This window comes from Pollachius pollachius (genome assembly GCF_949987615.1).
Source record: "Pollachius pollachius genome assembly, chromosome: 9".
NCBI classification, from domain to species: domain Eukaryota; kingdom Metazoa; phylum Chordata; class Actinopteri; order Gadiformes; family Gadidae; genus Pollachius; species Pollachius pollachius.
Genome location: NC_136942.1, coordinates 6,853,684 through 6,873,455, shown reverse-complemented (window position 1 = coordinate 6,873,455; position 19,772 = coordinate 6,853,684). Strand labels below are relative to the sequence as shown.

At 50.0% G+C, this 19,772-nt stretch overlaps 1 protein-coding gene across 2 annotated transcripts in view; it reads right to left on the bottom strand.

Moving 5' to 3' along the window:
• Positions 1-236: 236 nt before the first annotated feature.
• prickle1a (prickle homolog 1a) overlaps positions 237-19,772 on the bottom strand; it is a 27,890-nt gene continuing 8,354 nt past the window's right edge. Inside the window, exons 1-8 of one of the 2 annotated variants that reach the window (XM_079743760.1) lie at positions 14,130-14,232; positions 8,804-9,010; positions 6,226-6,339; positions 4,245-4,382; positions 3,019-3,228; positions 2,432-2,618; positions 1,252-2,160; positions 237-1,135 (exon numbers count right to left, since the gene is read on the bottom strand). In XM_079743760.1, the coding sequence (XP_079599886.1) occupies positions 240-1,135; positions 1,252-2,160; positions 2,432-2,618; positions 3,019-3,228; positions 4,245-4,382; positions 6,226-6,339; positions 8,804-8,995 (2,646 nt within the window). In that variant the 5' untranslated portion in view covers positions 8,996-9,010; positions 14,130-14,232 and the 3' untranslated portion in view covers positions 237-239. Of the gene's footprint in view, positions 1,136-1,251; positions 2,161-2,431; positions 2,619-3,018; positions 3,229-4,244; positions 4,383-6,225; positions 6,340-8,803; positions 9,011-14,129; positions 14,233-19,772 lie in introns of those variants that run through there. The other variant, XM_079743759.1, reaches the window with a different exon arrangement.

Sequence of the window (19,772 nt, the reverse complement as noted above, 5' to 3'; positions counted from 1 at the left end):
TACCTTGACCCGGATGACTCGTTTTTTGTAATGCTTCAAAAGGAAACTTGCTTGAAAGAAACGTGGATGTTCACTTTTTGCTTTTTATTCAACGGATCAATAATGTGAGTGCTGTTCATTAATGTAGCATTAACTGAGTCAAAAAGTAACCAGGCAGTTCAGGCAAATTCATCAGTGGCAACGATAGATGGCGAAAAGTGGCGGAGAACTCCCTCAAATGAGAAGCGTTAACGACAAGTCTATGAAATGATGCAGTTCTTGCCCTTGTGTCCCTTCCTTTTGGATTTAGTCCTTGGGCCGTAGGGCGGAGAGGGCATGCTGGCCACCGGGCTGGGCAGGTCATCGGTGTAATAATGTCTTAGGGGCCGGGGCTGGGGAATAGGTTGACCCAGGAAGAAGCCCTCTTCCTCGGAATCAGAGGAGGAAGAGGAGCAGGTCGAGCACCAGTCGTCGTCCTCCCTGCACATCCCCAAGAACCTCTCCATCGCTGGGCCCTTCGCCAGGCCGTAGTCTGACCTCGCCGGGGGACTGGGCCGTCCATTGGGGGGCAGGCCGTACAGGTCCTGGCTGCCCCTCTGTGCGGGGGTGACACGGCCTTTGTGGTCCTCTCTGTAGTACACCAGGGCCCTCTCCTTGGGCACCAGGTTAAGCGCGTTGTCGGAGCGGGACTTCTGGCTGCGGCGTCTCCTGTGGTGGCTGTGGTGGTGGTGGTGGCGGCGGCCTGATTGGGCGTCCTGCTCCTGCCCGTCAAAGTTGTACACCCTGCGTCGGGTCCGTTCGCTCATTGGAGGCGGGCGGACTTGCAGCTCGTAGGGGCCGTTGTCCACCACGTCGTCGGAGAACTTGACCTGGTGCTGCCTGCTCTGGGAGCGGGCCCTCCTCAGGGCAGGCAGGTGAGGGAGCTGAGCCCGTTCCTCTGCTAGCGGGACCTCCACCTCTTCTTCCTCCTCCGCCGGGCTGTGGTCCTCCGCCTCGTCCTGCTCGGACACGAGGCTCTTCAGGGAGGCGGCGCTCCTGTGCAGCATGGAGGAGTTCAGGGTCCCCATGTTGCTGGTTTTGTCGCAGTCTCCCGTCTCCAGCTCTGCGAACGGGTACACCAAGGGGCCGTCCTTGCCGTCGCAATCCACCGAGGCCCCTAAGAGAAAGGGAAGGAAGGAAGAACGAGAATTAAAGCATGGTCATTGTACGGATTTTGTTCGAAAGAGTAGCGATTGTTATTCCTGTGACTCAAAAGCAGTAACTTCTGCTCACCGGTGATGTTAGAGAGAGCCAATGAGTCCATGGAGTCCCTCACACTCTGATCCGTCTTCTTCAGCTCATCAGTGATACATTCCAGGGAGTCGTCATACCACTGCTGCTCCTCCTGGTAGCCCCCTCCGGCTCCATGATCCAGATCCAGCTCCTGGATCTTCCGGCTACTGGCCGGGCCCGGATGGCTCCCATAGGCCGAATCCCCTAGCCCGTCCTGCGACTGGGCCCAGTACATGTCTGACTGGTACTTCTTACTGGCTAGGCTCTGACTTCCCCTTCCTCCACCACCACCACCGCCACCACCACCTCCACCTCCACCGCCGCTTCCCCCCGCCTGAGAGGACCCCTGCTTGGCCTTGACGTCGGCCTCGCTTATCCACCCGTCGGCGTTGGGCCGGGCCTCGGGGTCCGCCTGCGTGAAGACCCCCTGCTCGCCAAACTTGAGCAGCAGCTGGGTCATGTAGTCCTCGTGCTCCGCCCACTCCTCCTCCCGGTCCTCGGGGCCCTCAGCCTCCTCACCGCGGCCCCTCCAGAAGGGCTCGTCCGAGAGGCTCACGTGGGCCAGCTTGGTCAGGGTGTCGTCGGCGTTGCCGCTCAGGCCCGGGAACTTGTAGTTGACGGAGGGGGAGAAGAGCAGCGACTGGCGGCACTGGTCGGCCGAGCGGCTGCTCTTGCCCATGCGCACGCTGCGGCGGGACTCCCGGGAGCGGGCCGACTGGAAGGCGGAGTCGGAGGAGTCGGAGGCGTGCATGTCCTCGCCCAGGCTGCAGGCCTTGGAGCAGAAGATCTGGCCCTGGCGCGGCAGGAAGGGGCAGCCCAGGAGGGAGCTCTTGCACTGGGCGCAGCTGAAGCAGGACTCGGTGGCGTGCCAGTGGAGCCCGTCGTATGTCATTTGAGCGTGATCCACACCTGGAATAATTAAAAGGCTTATTAGCAGGGTTTTGGCCAGCATCCATAACCTTTAGGTCTTTATGGGTCCTTCGGGCTGTATTTTTTAGTATTCTTTATTGTTTTAGTAATGGTTAAAATGTATGTTTGTTTTGGGAAATAATAAGTGCACATCTGGCACCTGTCTGAAACATTCGTTTTTTAACTAATGAATTCCTATCTATGAGCTCATATGTACCAGGGTCGAGTTACAGCAGGAGAACCTAGCCGAACTCCATTAGCGCCGCCTTACCAATGTGCTCTCCGCACGCCTCGCAGTACTCGGCGTAGAGCGACTCGAAGCACCCGCAGCAGTACGGCCCGCCGTCCTTCATGATGTACCGCTGGCCGCCCAGGATCGTCTCGCATTCGAAGCACGCAAAGTGCTTCATGTGCCAGTGGCGACCTTCCGCCTCGGTGCACTCGTCAGCAAAGATGATCTGGAGGAGGGACACAAACACACACTTGACGAGATGAAGAACACCCTCCTCAACTCTTGGGAGGCAGGGTGGTCTAGTTGGGGCAGGATAGTCCATTGGGTACTAGGGTGACTCCCAGTTGAAAGGTTTCGGCATTCAAACCCATGTCCAATATCCAGTACCACTAGTGTATCTGTAGGCATCCTTGGGCAAAATGCAACCCCTATCAGCAAGATTGTGAGGCACATTTGGGAGGCCCAAATGTGCCTCACAATCTTGCTGGGACGTACGCATTTTAAAGGAAATACAGGCGTTTAACAAGCAGATAGGGTTTCGTTTCACAAAGGCAGTGAAACATGGTCTTTAATCGTTCAGTGCTACGTGGGGTCCCTCAGCCTTCTCCTCCCCCCCTGGTGCTCACCTCATCGCAGGCAGAGCAGCGGGGCTTGAGCAGCTCAGCGTGGTGCCTTCCGCAGTGGACCTTGCCGTCCTGGTAGAAGTAGATGAGGTCCACCAGCAGCTCGCTGCACGTGGAGCAGGAGAAGCAGGCCGGGTGCCAGCACGGTGCCGCACCGGGCCCCGCCCTCGACACGAACACCGCCATCTCTCCGCCGTTAACGTTCTCGCCGCACTGTAATATAAATATATACATTAATATACAAACAAACATGTCACACCTGTGATTCATTACCAACACGATGATTTACAAACACTCCCCGTCAGAATGCGAGGAGACGGAGTTTGATTGATTGTAGGCCTAGCGTGGAGGCCTGGGTTTGTGTTTGTAACACCATCTGGTTAAACAACGACCATGGATATATACATTAAGGCTCATGCTATGCCCTTCCGTTAATGTAATGCACCGCCTGCACAGCCTGCAGGAACTGGGATCATTTGGCCACACAGTCTTTACACACCTTGTTGACACAGGGGGATAAATCAGAGGTCCTTGTGTGTGTGTGAGTGTGTTAGTGTGTGCTTGTGCATGCGTCTGGGACCATTTCAGTGTACAGTAGAGGACAACTGTTGACAAGATGAATTATGGCCACGGGGGTATTCATAACAGCAGTCACACTGACTGGTGTGTTTTCTTCACTGCCTGCTCTATGTGGGCCAAGCAGGGACACTAGCATTTTCCAGTTGAATTCAATAATTTCACACAAGCTGTCAAACATAGGAGACCGCAAGGAAACTTTTCCTTCTGTTGTAGAGAGAGGACATAGGTTCATAGGGGGGCACCTCCATCGGACTGTTTGACAAAATATACCAGTCATATATCGTCGAATAATCTCGTTCAGGAGGCAATACAAACAGCGTAGGGACTTGTGTAGTGGCGAATATATGCACAGAATGTAGAGTCGGTCCCTTGTACTTTAACTGGCCCTTTTAGGTCTTTGAGTTGGAAACTTAACTCTGCATACTTGCCAAATACCTAAACCCTCAAACTCATATGCTATTGCCATGGCTGCATATTTTGTGACCTCTGACCTTCAAATGTCCTAAACCTTCCTTTTTGCTCACTGAGCGTGCACCGCTGCCCGAGTGTTTAAAGAAGGTATCAAACTGTCTGATCCCATGCAGTACCGTCCTGTGAACCACCCAGCGAGCGCTGTGTGTTTGACAGGGCGGGCGGCCGGTAGAACGTACATGCTCGCAGACGCTGTGCTGAAGGTTGCGAGGAAGCAGCTTGAGGGTTCCTCTCCCCAGCGCCTCCTTCTTCCTCTGACCGCTGAACATGAGCAGCTCCTTCTTCTCCTCCTCGCTGAGGGAGTGACAGTACCGCACCTGGGGAGCAAAAGGACATGAGACGTTGGCTGGCTTGTTTGGTGTGACTCCGAAATAGTACAGTGTGGAAAAGGTAGGGATGGTTAGTATTTGTTTTAGTTTTTGTTGTTGTTGGCATGGTGATATAGCCAGTGATGGTAACACTTTTATTATTATTGGGAGTATTAGGGTTTTTATGAAACAAGGCAGTGAAGGCAAAAAATGTGTGTTCCCTCGTGAAATTTGCATGACAAAATAGCATATTTTTGGAATTTTTGAGAACCTTCACCCATATTTGTAGAGTTGTAAGTGGAATAGCTTTTTAACATTATGCATTCTTGATTTCTTTTTTTTTGGGGGGGGACTCGTCGCAAATCCAATGGCAGGCCTGTCCTGTCAGGTCCTCAAAAGAGGTTATAAAGTGAGTTAAGTATGAGAAAGGGCCAAGTGGCATACCGGAGCATGCTGAACAAAGGCAATTCATGACCCTCACATGCCCTTCCTAACCTCCTCCCTGACACACACACACACACACACACACACACACACACAAACACAATCTCCCATTGAGAACCTAGTCTTTTATAACAGCTCCCCCCCCCCCCTTTTTTTTGATGTCCCTCAAAAAAATATCTGAAATTCTGAGAGAGAAGCAGGGGGGGGGGGGGAAGCAGGCGTTTACACAAACAAGAGGCTGTGTTTAGAGTGGAATCACGGAGACAAGGGCAAACACAGACGAGAGCCATGTGGTGCACTGCCTGTGGTGCCACAGTGGTGGTGGTGGTGGTGGTGGCGGTGGCATCACATAAAGCCTCCCTCAACCAGCAAAGCCCTCTCTCTCCCACTGGGACGGCCTCGTAAAAACCCCAGTGCTATGACAGGAATCTGGTTGGCAGGGGCTCCCGGCAAACATCATAAAATCTTCCAGTAAGGACTCGCATTGTGCCCACACCGCACTACAAAGGGACATGATTGTGAAACAGAGAAATTCCACCCCCCCCGCACGACCCTCAGTGTGATGGTTCAACGGATGCCAAGTTGCTCACATGGGCGCCGGTGGGCTTCGATATGCGGGTCGATGTGTGGGTTTTCGGGCTGGCGGCAGACAGCAGATATGCTGCTGTACTCGTCGCTTTGCAGTCAAAATGGAGGGGTCGAAAGAGAGATATGAGCCTTTCTCGCACAATTCCTGGTAAGTTACTGGGATAACCTTTCAGGCATCAGTCGATTTTCACCATTCACTCATGCAGCTACGTTCTGGAACATTTCCCTCTTGCGCCAGGAATACATGGACCGGGGGACGTTCCAGCAGATGGCAGTAATGCAAGACTTATGATTAAGATTTACACAGAATATCGATCCGTGTTCTCAGTCAAGAATGACCCCATGCAGGAAATGTTCCTGAGCATTGCAGGGAAAGACTGCATAAGTGAAAGGGGCTATGGAATGGGGGGGAAATGAGTCTTAGCCTTGCAGACCCCTCACACTAACCAGTAACCATATGTTTTATTGAGGATGCCTGCTGGGATAGCATTTTATGATACTTGAATTTTATGCATACACATACAATTGGGGATTGTCGCACCCAGACAGACCGACAGACGCGCGCACACACACACACACACACACACACACACACACACACACACACACACACACACACACACACACACACACACACACACACACACACACACACACACACACACACACACACACACACAATCACTTCTGCTAGTTAATCCTGTATTTTTTTGTTATACGCAATCAACTGATTTTATCACACGTCCCCTATAGTGATATTTTCTTTATGTGAACACAGGCGTACAGAAACAATATAAACCACCCATGGGATGTTTCCTACCTCATTATCGTGTGGGGGAAGCTGGTAGAGAAGCTGTTTAATTCTCAACTTCTCTCCTGGACTGTTGACGTAGGGAACCTTGTCCTCAGGCAGACAGGAGAAGTATAGCTGCACCTGGATAAGACAGAGGGGAATACAGAGGTTATACAACCGATCACTCTTTTACACTATCCGATTTCACAATCAAAAGCTCATCAACAATCGTGTTCTCCCAATCTAGCACCAAGGGCTCTTGTGTTTTCTTTTCCATATTCTGAAATGGACGCTATCGTGGGAGAGAAAGAACAACAGCGTGTGCGTTGACTAATAACTGCCAAAAAGCGAGTTTGGTTACGTTTATGGAGCGTGGCACCAACACTGTCAGACTTCGATTTTTCTTCTGGAATGAATGGTGCTCACAGTGGATGCAGTGGGGGTGCTCCTTTACGAAACATATGCTGCCTCTACTTTCTACTAGGTAGGGTATTATATGCATGCACAGTATGCATATGTTTCTCAAATGTTTTTTACTGCTTAGCCGCCAGACTAATGAGTCTCACAGGTACAGCAGATGATTTGTCCAGGGTCCCCGACAACAGTCGAGTACAGTCGAGACGTGAACGGAAGTGACTCCACTTTCACAAAAAGCTCCCTTTCCTTCTAGCAGGTTTTTTTTGGTGTCTAAAGTTGACCACGGTCACATAACAATATATAACACGAAGAGACAGTAATGTATTAACCTGGGGTCCACACTCATGGGTAAATCCAAACTTGGAAAAGTTTTCGGATGACTAGTAGGTTCATTTGCGCAGAGGCTCGTCTTGTCCGTGTCTATTCATCATGTATATTGGACCGGGCCGGTGGAATCCTAGTGATTGAGCTTCCCTAGATGATCTGTTGGCTCATTGGCTGTATTTGAAGCAGACATTATTCGCCCATTACTCAGAAACTCTCACTGGGAACTGTCATAACTAAATGAGTTATTCTCCTTTGATCCAACTTTGAAACCCAGCAGGATGAAATCCGTATGAATAAACAAAACGGTGTGTAATTCATCCCAGAGAAGCAGAGAAGGCTTTGTGTGAGGGAGGAGGATGGGTTATGTACTACTACCTCTCTCTACGGAGAGCACAAAGCTGGCTGTCTCCGTAGTGTCTCAGTGGCACTTTGACCCTGGAGCGTCGGGGGGTGGAAGGGGGAGCCGTCCACTGAGGCGGCTATCCTTTACGAGGGTAGGGCACGGGGGGGGGGGGGGGGGGGGAGATCATTACTGCCCGGCAGATAAAGAGTTTGGATGTGTTCCATGGCGGACCCCCTGCTGCTAGTGCTGTCTAGTGGGGGGTGGGCTTTGGTGGTGGTTGAGGGACAACAGCAATTTAGCTTGACAATCGGCTCAGAGTATACCCCCCCCCCCCCACCATAAATTATGCACGTTTTCATGCTGCTATTACCCCCTCATCCAGCCTGGCTACGGGGGTGACGGCGGGTTGTCATCACACCCGCTCCTCCAACTTGATGATCACCTTTAATGCACAGGGGCCATTGAGCCCTGCAACGACTGCAGTAAAGGCATTACAGTTTAGACCCACACAAAAGGCTCGCGTATTTGCTCCCAGGGTTTTCTCTCTGTTATTCGACCACCACCGACCCCTAACCCCTCCCCCATATACCCCCTCAACCATCACCCCCCCCACCCCTCCTTTATTTGCCTCCTCATCCCCATCATTACTTTCAAGTATGTTTACACCAAAAAAAAAAAAGGGAAAAAGTGGCGGTTGTGTATGGAAAGAGAGAGTGAGAGGAGAAAAATAGATTAAACGTGTGGAGAAGGTTCCAGATCACACTGACTGCCCTGCGGACACACACACATCACAGCCCTGCCTGAGTATGTAGGCGAGGAAGGCCCATTAAAAGGCTGCTACCCCCCTCTCCCTCTCTCTCTCTTTCTCTCCCTCTGGCTGATCACCACCACCAGCGCTAGGCCTGATCCGCTCGCAAACATCTGCTAACAGATCTCCCATAATGACAACCAGACTGGGCCACACCACAGTTTGTAAATAAAAAATACACACATCCTGCCTGTAAGTGGCTCGCGGGGTAGAGCCTGCCAAGTCTGTCTCAAACAAACAAACCTGGGAGAACAGACCTGATGTCTACGGTTACCATTGTGTCTCCGAGAAGCGGCATATGAACCTAAGAAGAGGCCGTATCTGGGATGTTATTCATGAGTGTGCGGAACGTCAGCCTTAAACTGGGCCAGGGAACTGGGCTACAAAGACTGAGATCAGGGGACTGAATCAGGTCAGAGCTGTTTTTAATTCTCTTTTGGGAGTGTTCACCAGTCTCCCATCACTGGAGGCTTCTGGGAAAAAAAGTGAAACTTGCATGTGAACGCTGTCGAATGACGTGACAAAAGACAAAAAAAAAGTCAAGAACACTGTGTACTCTTCGGAATCTCAGTACTGTGTCATACCCTCAGAAAGGTGAGCAGACTTAAAGTTCTCCCGACTTGCTGACGCCAACACTCCTTGAGCCACCTCTTGATACACAGGGCTGAACAACGTGGTGTTGATATCCTCTTTAACTCGGTCACGCTCACCTGTTCAGGCCTGAGTCCGGGCGGCACCCAGGCGTACTCCTCCAGGGCGCAGCCGGAGTCGTCGTCGGAGGTGGAGCTGCGCTGGAAGCCGAAGGTCAGCTTGCTGACTTTCTGCTCCATCATCAGGTCTCGCTGGCGGGCTCCGCCCTGGTAGGCCCCCCCGCCCGCCACCGCTGAGCTCTCTGAGTTCATCAGACGCTCCTTTCACTGGTGGGCGAGGAAGGAAGGGGAAAATTGGACGTTAGATGGATGATAGAGGACTCAATGATGAACAATGAACTGGTGGGAGAACAGGGAATCCAAGAAGGAGAAAAGTGATCACAGATACAATAGAGCAATGGATGGAGAACCGGAGAGAAAGAAAGACAAATGTAAAGGAGGAAGGATTGAAATAGAGATAGGACCGCAGCATGACGAGCCGCGGTGACGTCAACCCGGTTGATGTCAGCGTCCTAATCTGTTTGTTTGCTATTTTCTTTCCCAGGCACGTTTTTACAACCGGCTCTCGCTACCACCGCCTTGATTCATGTGGGCTCGAAAACCAGCTCCCAGAAAGGAGCCATTACAACATATGAGCAAGCCTTATTTAATCCTCCTCTGCTGATGAATCCCCTATATAAAAGGCCTCCTCATCAAGGGAACCATACCCTACCATTTCCACAATGGTAGCATGTCACTGATTTAATTGTTTCCCACTTGCGGCTTTTGGGCCATTTCAAAGTCATTAAGAAATTCCCAAAGCTGCGAGAGGTGACATTCTGGCTCATTTAAGCGAGGAATAAAACAAATAAATTTGAAACTACCGCGAATGCAGAAACGAACACCAATTAACACTCGATGGATTACGATGCGTTTACTGCACATTCCTTGCCAACGCTGGTTTCCACCTGGACACGAGACACTGGCACACTTCAACTAGGCACCAGCATGCATCCCAAAGGAGCATATTATTTTGATTTTCTTTCTCCCACTGCCCTGCCAGGCAGGGCTGTATCCAAGGAGAGGCCCACAGGCACATGGGCTCTGGTGATGGCTTGATTATTGGAGCTCGAGGTCTGTGAAAACACCAGGCTGGCCTTGGGCAAAAACAGCCTCCCTGTGGCTACGTCTGCCATATGGGGAATGTCCACAAGCTCTTTCTCTCTCTCTATTCACCTCCCCTCTCTCTTTTTCTGGACTGTTTGTTTTCCAACCTGCTGCTGTTAGTATCTGACCATCCTTTCATCTTTGGGACGGATGGAGCTATGGCAAACAGGTGAAAGAAGGAGAGCAGTAGGGGATGGTTGGACGGATGGACGGATGGACGGATGGAGGGAGAGAAAACGGACAGGCTCGCCTGATTCTCAGCAGGGGACCAGCAGGGGAATGCAGGGAGGATGGTACTGCAGAGAGATCAAAGGATGGCACAGAGTCCTGTGATCTATGTGTGTCTGACCACACACATTAGCACAAATGCTGAGGATAATGGACATCACAGTGACCCACTGGTGGCAGAAAGAAGTCGGCTTGACTTTAAGATGGATTAGTTATTTAGCCATTATTTGCCCAAAGTGACTCCCAAGGAATTCAGATACATTAAGGAGTGGGTAGGGGTTAGGTATGTTGGTGGTGGCTGAGTCAGCCACTAGACTAGACTAGACTAGATCTGATAAGTAAAGAGGATTAGAGCTTTTCGGCCTGGGAACAAGGGGGAGCTGATATTTTGATACCCTTTCTGCATTATCATAATCCCACTCAGATTTGCCATACAGTTTTACACATTTGGCTTTTGCCCTTTACATTGCTGGATGAGCCACTGATGCACTGCTGAGTTCAAGGGTTCAGACACAAACCAATTCTAAAGGTCCCCCCCATCAAGGGCCCATATGAATCACTGCAGGTCCCCATCCTAACTACTAATGAAATCCTTAATGTATTTCCTGCATTGCCTGAGAGACCCGGCTGCACCGGCCAGGAACGGTGGGGAGAGCATGCTGAATGTGTGTCCAGTTGTGGCCATCTCTCATGGGTCACCGGACTCTGACTGAGATCAAATGGGGAGCCTTGAGCCAGTGCCCAACAGCCTGTCTCCTACTCCCCTTGTTGGGTTCGACCCCCTATGGATGCAGGGGAAACAGCTGAGAAAACCCGGACTGCACCGGACTGCAGTCTTTGAAGAACAACAGCGTGGAGATGGTGGTGGTGGTGGTGGTGATAGAAACCCCCCTCTCTAAACATCTCTGCTGTCCCCATATTGGAATGCCATCCATTTCTACGTCTCTATGGGAGTGTGCCGGCCCTGTGTCGCACATAAAAAACAGGGGCCCACGTTTGCGCCGACAGACGTGGATGGACAGGCCTGCAACCGTCCAGCAGACACTAACTGTTAAAATGTCTTTGTGGAAGTCACGTACACAAGACAAAGACCCACTATGGACCCACCAGTCAGCTGTATGTTCCTGTGGTAACCAGTGTTCCCCTTGCTACCGTGAGGAATCTTCCTGACACAGGCATGCACGCCAGGGGTCCTGGTGGAATCAGGGAATGATTAACTGTCCCGCAGGCCCATAGCTACTGCCTTAGCCTACACATACCATGCTTAACACGCCAACCCCGAGCCTGCCCCAAGGACAAGGGGAGGCTGCCGTATGCCATGCTAACAACTGGCATATCCACTCGTAAGCCTGCCAACCTTGAGATCTTGACACACAAGAATGATTTACAGCGGTTGTAGGCAGAAGTGGATTCTTCTGTTTTTCTCCCCCCCAGCTGGTCCAGAACTAATGAATGGCCTTGTGCCACAAAGTATAGAGTCTGGTTGACTCGCGAACGCGTCCCCATCATAACGCCCGCCATGTCAGCAAAACAATGGAGCTTTTGTGCGGGAATACACTAGAAGGCATGTTCCGTCATGAGCACCGCTTCTATCTCCTGTTTAAGTCTTTAAGGCTTTTTTTCTCCTTTCTCTCTAATGACGATGTTGTTGTGTTATCCTAACGTGCGCATCGCAAAGGAACCCAGATAACCTGTCTTCCAGGGCGACAGCAGCAGGGCGAGGAGCAGAAAAGACACTCTCTTGTTCCACCGAGCCCCTATTGACTTGCAAATGAGACCAAAATAACCTGCCCAGGGAGAAAAAGTGCCCTTGTTTCGAGAGCTGCTTGAGTTTCACGTTGGGCGGGTATGCGGCGGTCGGCTAACTATAGGCAGGTTCCACCAGGAGCCCAGACGCTCTCACAGGAAGGGGGCCTCTTACACTTTGTCAGCCCCACATGCTTACCTTACGCCTTGCCTTGCATTTGTTTGAAACATGTCGCTCATGTACATGCCCGGGCCGAGCCTGATGATGCGTCATGTCAGCCAAAGCCTGAGCTCAGAAGAATGTCCAAGTGGCCGGCATTAGCATACATCTGTATACAGGCTAATTGTTTTCCCCTCTCTGAGGTCAGTAAACTCATTTCCGCTCTGACAAAAAAGAAGGGTTGCCTCCAACTCTTGTATACCAAAAAGTGTTGAGCCGACTACTTTTCCCTTTTGTACTGACAGTTCACCGAGTCATCGCCTACGTCGGCGTCTCATGGTTGGCTCTTAACAAGGGATCTATGGTTCTTTAAGGTTAGTTTCTTCCACCCTCCAACTCATCACCTTCTCCCTCTCTCTCTCCCCCCCTGCCCTCCTCCCACACAGGCTAGACCCCTGCAGTCCTGAATGTTTAACAGCCCCTCTCCTTTTGTATAGGTGCTTGTTAACATGGCTTTGGGAGCTCTGTGCCTGCATAACTGAGTGATCTGCCCCCACAGAGCCAGAGGGTGCAGGGGGTGGGTTGGGTGGATGTGGGGTGGTAGGATAGGGGGGTGTAGAATGTGGTAAGCAGTGTGTGTGTGTGTGTGTGTGTGTGTGTGTGTGTGTGTGTGTGTGTGTGTGTGTGTGTGTGTGTGTGTGTGTGTGTGTGTGTGTGTGTGTGTGTGTGTGTGTGTGTGTGTGTCTATCTGTGATTAATAAATTGTCATTGCCCCTCTCGATATTGGATAGTCAATATTATAAGGTATGAATGAAAGGTGAATAATATATGTACAGGAGATTTCATTATCACATACTTGCTGCTTTTATTATTTGTTTTATCACTGTTATGTGGCTTTCCTCTTGTGGCACTCTGACCTATTCATGCACCTTAAGGTTAAATATTCATCCAATAAAGTGGATCTCATTATTTTACCTAATTTGATCACAACACTTGTTTACACGCCGATATTATCATGTGATTTATTTTTAGCCGTTGTAGTGGGTTATAACACTAAGAATGTGTTTAGTAGCGAGCACACGACCCTGACCCACAGACTCCACACACAAGCCCAGGTCCCAACTGATCAATAAATCCAGCGGTGGGGGACACTTTCTAAGTCCACTCGTGAGTACACTATGTTAACTTGAGCATCCTAGATCTAGACACCCGACTCTTGGCTTTAGAGTGCATTGGGTGGGTGGGCGGTGGTGGGGGGAGGGAGGCAGCCTCTGGTCTGAATTAGGGTCTTTATTCCTCAATGTAGTCTCACACACACACACACACACCACTCCACTGAGAAGCACAGTGCTTCGTGTCAGTTTGGACGCACCCAATGTGTTTGACTTGGCTCCCACTCGCTGGATAGGAGACTTAAGGAGAAAACAAGACTTCCTGGCTTTCTGGCCTCTTCAAGTTTGAGCATCAATAAGTCGTTTTCTTGAATCACCGGTTCAAAATGTGCATGAGAAGAAAAGGGCCCAGCTATCATTAATTGGATGGGAGAATTCACCTATATTGTTATCGTGAGCTGGGAATCAACAATTGGGCGAGTGACATCCACTCCGAGAGAGAGAGAGAGAGAGAGAGAGAGAGAGAGAGAGAGAGAGAGAGAGAGAGAGAGAGAGAGAGAGAGAGACCACCTGCATCTACTGCATGTGTGATGCTGTCACACGATTGATATCAGACATCTGGGACACATTTATATCTGCATTGCCTCAACAACATTGACCCTGGGTTCGGATCTACAATGTGATCTTTGACTAAAATACAGATACATCTAAAAAAAATGACACATATTGCAACATTAAGATCCAAAAGAACGCTTAAAATATAAATGAATGTTGACTATGTAAAAAAAGTATAACATTAACAAATAACTGCAAAACACTTCATGCATTTACTGTCAGCGTTGAACTTGAATCATCCTCTGTTTTAAAGGCTTGTTCCTTCAAAGTACACACAAACTCTGACTGCTAGCACTAAAGTATCCCACCTTCCACATTCCAATGCAAACTAGATTACGTCTGCTGCAGCTGTGTCCCCACAGCCCAGTGCTGCCCTTACCTCAGTGCAGGAGAAGACTCCAAAACGCAAGCTGCTCCACAAAAAGCTTCTTTTCAGCCACTAAAATCCAGTCCTAGATGCTACTTCAGCCCCTTGAATCCATGCCTTCAGTATCTTCCTCCCTCTCTCTCTCACTGGCTCTGGCTCTGTGTCTGTCTCTCTCTCCGTCTCTCCCAGTCTCTCTCACTCTGAGTCTGCCTGTTTCCTCAGGTCTAAATCCAGGACACTAGCTCACAGTCCTCACTCGCAGGGTTTGTCAGCACGGCTCCGGCCCATATCAACACTGAGACGTTGAAAACCTGGGAGGTGTGTGTGCCAGAGCTCAGTGTGTGTGTGTCCATTGGTGTGCGTGTGTGTGTTTGTGTGTGTTGATGATGAGCCCAACCAGATGGCCATCCTACTCTTTACTCCATGACTCCGCCCCCACCCCCCCTCCTCACCTAGTCGGCCCCGCCCTCTTAACCCCAGCCTGGCCCCCTTTAACCCCAGCCCAGCCAGTCATGGCAGGGTGAGGTTTGATCTCCCCTTCATTGACCCCTCCCCTCAAACTTCACACGTAGAGACCCAGAGGGACTGCCACTGCTTAAGGGATCGATCAGCGAATGTGGGGCGTCAGGTTTTCTTACCGCACAGTCATCCCCAAATTATTCTCATGCCTTCATATGAAAACCCTCCCCTCTGCCCACCACTGCTTCCTTCCCTCCCCTCCATCCATCACCTGCTATCCTTCACACCTCCCTAGCTATAGCGGTGAGATGTGGGGAGGCTGGTGGTGAGTCCCAACCGTTTGAGCCTTCTGGGTTACACTTCTCTTCCAATGTGTGATTGTGTGGAGAAACACAAACAGCCACAGATTGGTGCTGGCTGATTAAGGCTGTAGTCCAAAATCCAAAATGTGCCATGTGTTCAGTATTCAGTATGAAAATCAGCCCCCAGGTCCCAGGGAGACCCTGGATCTATCTCTGATAATCCCAGACTCTGTTGACTATAGTCGCCATGGATGTCCACCAGGCTTTCGGAATGAGATAAGCTTCTGGTCTGTGACCATATGAATCCCATCGGAAATAAAAGCTTTATACAAAGCAGTCAGCGCCGCTTGGGGAGGTCGACCGCCAGGTCAGCGTCGCTGTAATGCTCAGTCTTTGTGTTGGAATTTTTAATCGCAGGAATCAAAACGCATGAAATGCAATCCTTCAGATTGATTTTAAAATCCGCAAAAACAAAACGGTTACAGCGACAACAATTCGCTTTAGGACACACTCTGTCTCTGTCCGTGACTTAAAAGCTTTATTGGCAAAAGGAGCCCATTCACTGGCATCTAAAGAGCCGATATATTGGCGCCGCGGTCCCAACTCTCCCGGTCTGCATCATGTCCACTCAGCCCTCTCTGTCTGTACATGAGTCAGGTCTGTTCTAGACCCCCGGGCAGGGCACGCCGGGGGGGGGGGGGGGGAGGGGGGGGGTTTGACCTCTCCCTCTCCTTCACCTCTCCAGGAATGTCAGAAGGTGAGGCTCTTCCTGTTGTCTGAAAAAACAAAAGCCACCGTTCCGGGTCAAACTCCGGACACTCACACCTTGGCTGGTCTTTTGTGATCCTCTGGTTGCTTTCTTTACAACGGGTCAGCTTTATAGAAGACACCGTGGTGTTTAAGAGCCGCCGTACGCATGCATGTGCCCCGTCTTTTAGAGCCGTGTTGATCCAGCTGAGGGCTCCCATGCGCTGAGGCTCGGAGACAAGGCGTTGCATTTTACGAGGATGTCCAGATCAACATGTTTACAGTCTTGTTTCATTTTTAAATGTAAGCAGGGATGACGTCTGAGTGTATGTGTGTGTCTGTCTCTCTGAAGGTGTGTCTGTGTGTGTGTCTGAAGGTGTGTGTGTCTGAAGATGTATGTGTGTAGGTGTCTGTCAAAGTGTGCATGCTTTCTGTGTGTGTACGTGTGTGTGTATGTGTGTGTGTTAGTCTGAAGGTGTGTTTGTGTGTGTGTCAAAGTCTGCATGCTTTGTGTGTGTGTGTGTGTGTGTGTGTGTGTGTGTGTGTGTGTGTGTGTGTGCGTGTGTGTGTTCTTGCATGTATGTCTATGGGTTAGTGTGTGTGTCTGCAAGCTCACTGCCACAAAGCCATTGTAGCAGCCAAGGCCAGGGAGAGGGAAGGACTGTTCACAGTAGGAGCCCCCACTCACCACAAGCCTTTGTGTTGGCCCAAAAGACCGGGCACTGTACTCCATTAGCAAGTCTTAGAGGGGAGGGGCCACGCAACATCCTGCCTATGGGGGGGGGGGGGGGGGGACCCAAGTCAACACAAAAATTACTAACTTTGCCATTAGTTGACAATGTTTGACTCATGTTTTTAGAAAAACCTTTAAGTAGCCCTATGTTGGTTTTGCCTGTTGATGGTTGTCTATGTTTCATCTCATTTATTTGATTGATGTAAAGCACTCGGTCACGTTTGACCTGTGTGGAAGGTGATAGAAATACACTTGACTTACTGACTTACCGACTGAATACTAGTATCGGGTCCGATCAAAAAAATGTTTTATGACAGGGCGTCAAAATATTTTGTTGTCTGATGTTTTCTCATGGTTATTACCTTTGACAAAGTTAGTGTTTTGGATTGGGAAGACGATAAACAGGTCCACTCTGTTCTAAACGGACCAATCCACATCCGTGAATGGCACCTGCAAATCGCACATTACAGGCACCTTTCAAGGTTAACGCGGGAACAAATGAGTAGATAAGTGAAATTTAGCGGGGAAACAACCACCCACTGAATGAATGAAGGTCTGACACCTTACTGATAGGGTCTGCTTACTGGCCTCAGTATCTGTCGCTCCAGAGTTACTCTACCTTAAACAATTTTACTGTCTTTACAAGTTACGTATGTGTATGTGTGTGTGTCTGTGTGTGTGCGTGTGCTTGAGTTTGCGATAACTGCAAAGCGGTGCTTGTGAGAGTGTTAATAATAACAATCTCTGACAAAGCCAAATGGAAACACGCTTCGACGAGGGAGAGAAAGACCTGGTGAACGAGTTGGTTACTGTTGCTACGACAGATAGGCCTAGCAGCTCAGCGGTGGTCCGCCGGTGTAAAACTGCTAGCGTCCCCTCGCTGACGACGTGCCACTACTATTGTTAGGCGTCTCTCTTGTTTCACAGTTCACGGTGTGCCTAAGATAGTTGTGAAATATCCCTGACCTCTGACCCCCGCAGGGAGCTCCAGATGACCCATAAATCTCTGCTCCCCGAGGCTTTACGGCCCATTGGCCTGTCACAGCCGCAACGACCTGAACAGCACCTCACACCTGGTCTGCACCTTGTGACCGCTGTAAAAGAGAAGTAAATAAATAAAAACACACGCCGGGGTTCGCCGCTAGGTGCTGGCGGCGCCCTGGCGTGTCCTGACACAGGACTGACCGCACACTGGCGGGGGTGTTTGCCGTCACCGCGATAAAACCACATTCTTCTCTCAGTCCAAACTCGCTCTCCCTCTCTTTAAAAACCAGCGCTGGGACGGGTGGGAAGCCACAATCATGTTTTTTTTTAAGATTGCAATACCTCATGGTCAGTGATCTTTATCTTTTTAGCTATCACCCCTCCAAGGTTTCAACTAATGTTTCTCCCCTTTGGAGGATTGAAGTTCATGACTTTGTTTGAACACCAAGGATAATAACGCTCGCTAGTTGCAGATGAGGAAGGACCAATACCAAGATGATCCAAGAATATACACGCCTTTCCTTGAATCATATGGTGTTTACGATATTACAATTATACTTAAGTATTTTTAAAGCAATAAATACTAAGGAGATTTATTGCAGCAAGGGTTCGCCCAGAATGTACCAGGTAGGTGCCAAAAAAAGTCCCGGCAGAGTGGGCCGTTAATAGAAGGGATAGAGAAGTGTTGGCTAACATTTGCTTATGTTGTGTATGAGCTTGGGCCTGATTCTATAGCTTTAGCCCTGGAGAAGGGGGAGGGCTTAGGTAAGGTCAGTCATCCTCCTCCCATACCAGCACTACAATATGAGACCATTTACTGTCATTGGGGGTCATTGGTGAGAATAGCACCCATTGGTTTGTGAGCGACCTGATCATTAAAAAAAAAGAGTCGAATGACTTGCTAGCGGGTATTAGCAGGACACAGGGCCAACAAAAGCCCTTGGCCATAAAGGCAGTAAAGGCCGTTCGCTCCACTGTAACAACAATCCCCCTTTTTGGACGCTTTCAAAGAGAGAAGTAAAGGTCAATTGGTGGAGCGGTGGGTGCATCGGTATTGACTTAGTGAGATTGGGGCTGACAAAAGCAGGCCAGACCGAGGCCTTGTTAGCCCACCTCACCCTCGGGTAACCCCTTTTTTTACAGTTTCACACCGACACGCCGAGGAGAGCTTATAGCCGACCCCTTCTGACAAATTGAATTTGCTGAAATGAAACAGTAAAGGCATTCCCGCTTGGCACTTGACCTCGATGGGAAGACCATGTGTTCCTCAAAGGATGAGGCATTGGGAATGGCACAATGGGTTGAGTTAACTCAGGCGATGGGTGACAATGAGGAGGTGTGGATGAGAGCGAAATAATACACAATCCTTTATTTTAGATAACGGTGAAAAAACATTGTGTCAACAAAATAAGGTTCCCTGGGATCTCCATGCTTCTTGGTAGGCTTGGCTATTTTAGACTGGAATTGTATAAATAGATACGCTAAACACCAGTCTGGATATTTCCGTCCAAACAATGCAAAATCCCTCTCCTTAGTGGAGATTCTTCTTGATCTTCATGTCACACACCAGTGCTCCGCTGGTTCCTGTAGTCCCTGAAGTGATTCCTAAGATGTCTGTCAAGGTACAGAGCAGAACGTTCACCGTAACTCAGTCCGCGCATGACTCCCTCTCACCTAGTTGTAAAAGCAGGAGCTCATTGGGAACAATTGGAAGCTGAGGGTTCATAGCCCCTGGGGCACTTTCAGAGAGGAAGCCCCCTTTTTATTTGAGGACACTATAACTCAACAAAGGCCCGTGGCACCCTAGACACACACACACATGCGCGCGTGCAAACACAGACACACACACAGACACACACACACATGCGCTCGCACATACAGACCCACACACACGCACGCATGGACACACGGACAAACACACACACACACACACCACCCACAAATGCGCGCCCAGACACATACACACGCACGCACGCACGCACGCACGCACACGCACACGCACATGCACACATACACACGCACACACTCCCACAGCAGAGCCATGAATGGGCCGCTTCTCACAATATACACTGTCAAAAGCGACACTTTCATGTGTGGTCTAACCTTTTTTCTGCTTTGTATTTTTGGGATTTTCCATTTATTTCGAAAAGCCATATTCTTCACAAATATTGAAGCTGTCCAAATGTTGCTAAGCAAATGTCGTCCCAGTACTCCCCAGGCCTGAGCGTACGTCGCGTTGAAAATCCATTCATAAACGTTTCACATATGGGCCTCGTCGCACGGGGTAAACTCGGGAGTTCAACGCTCCGGTCCTCTCCAAGGTACAAAGGGTCCCGTTTCCTGCGCGTTGGGTCAGCCTCGAGATAAACACATGGATAAATCAAGCCCGAACAACGCCGAGACACTGACACGAGCGCTCGGAGCAAGTTG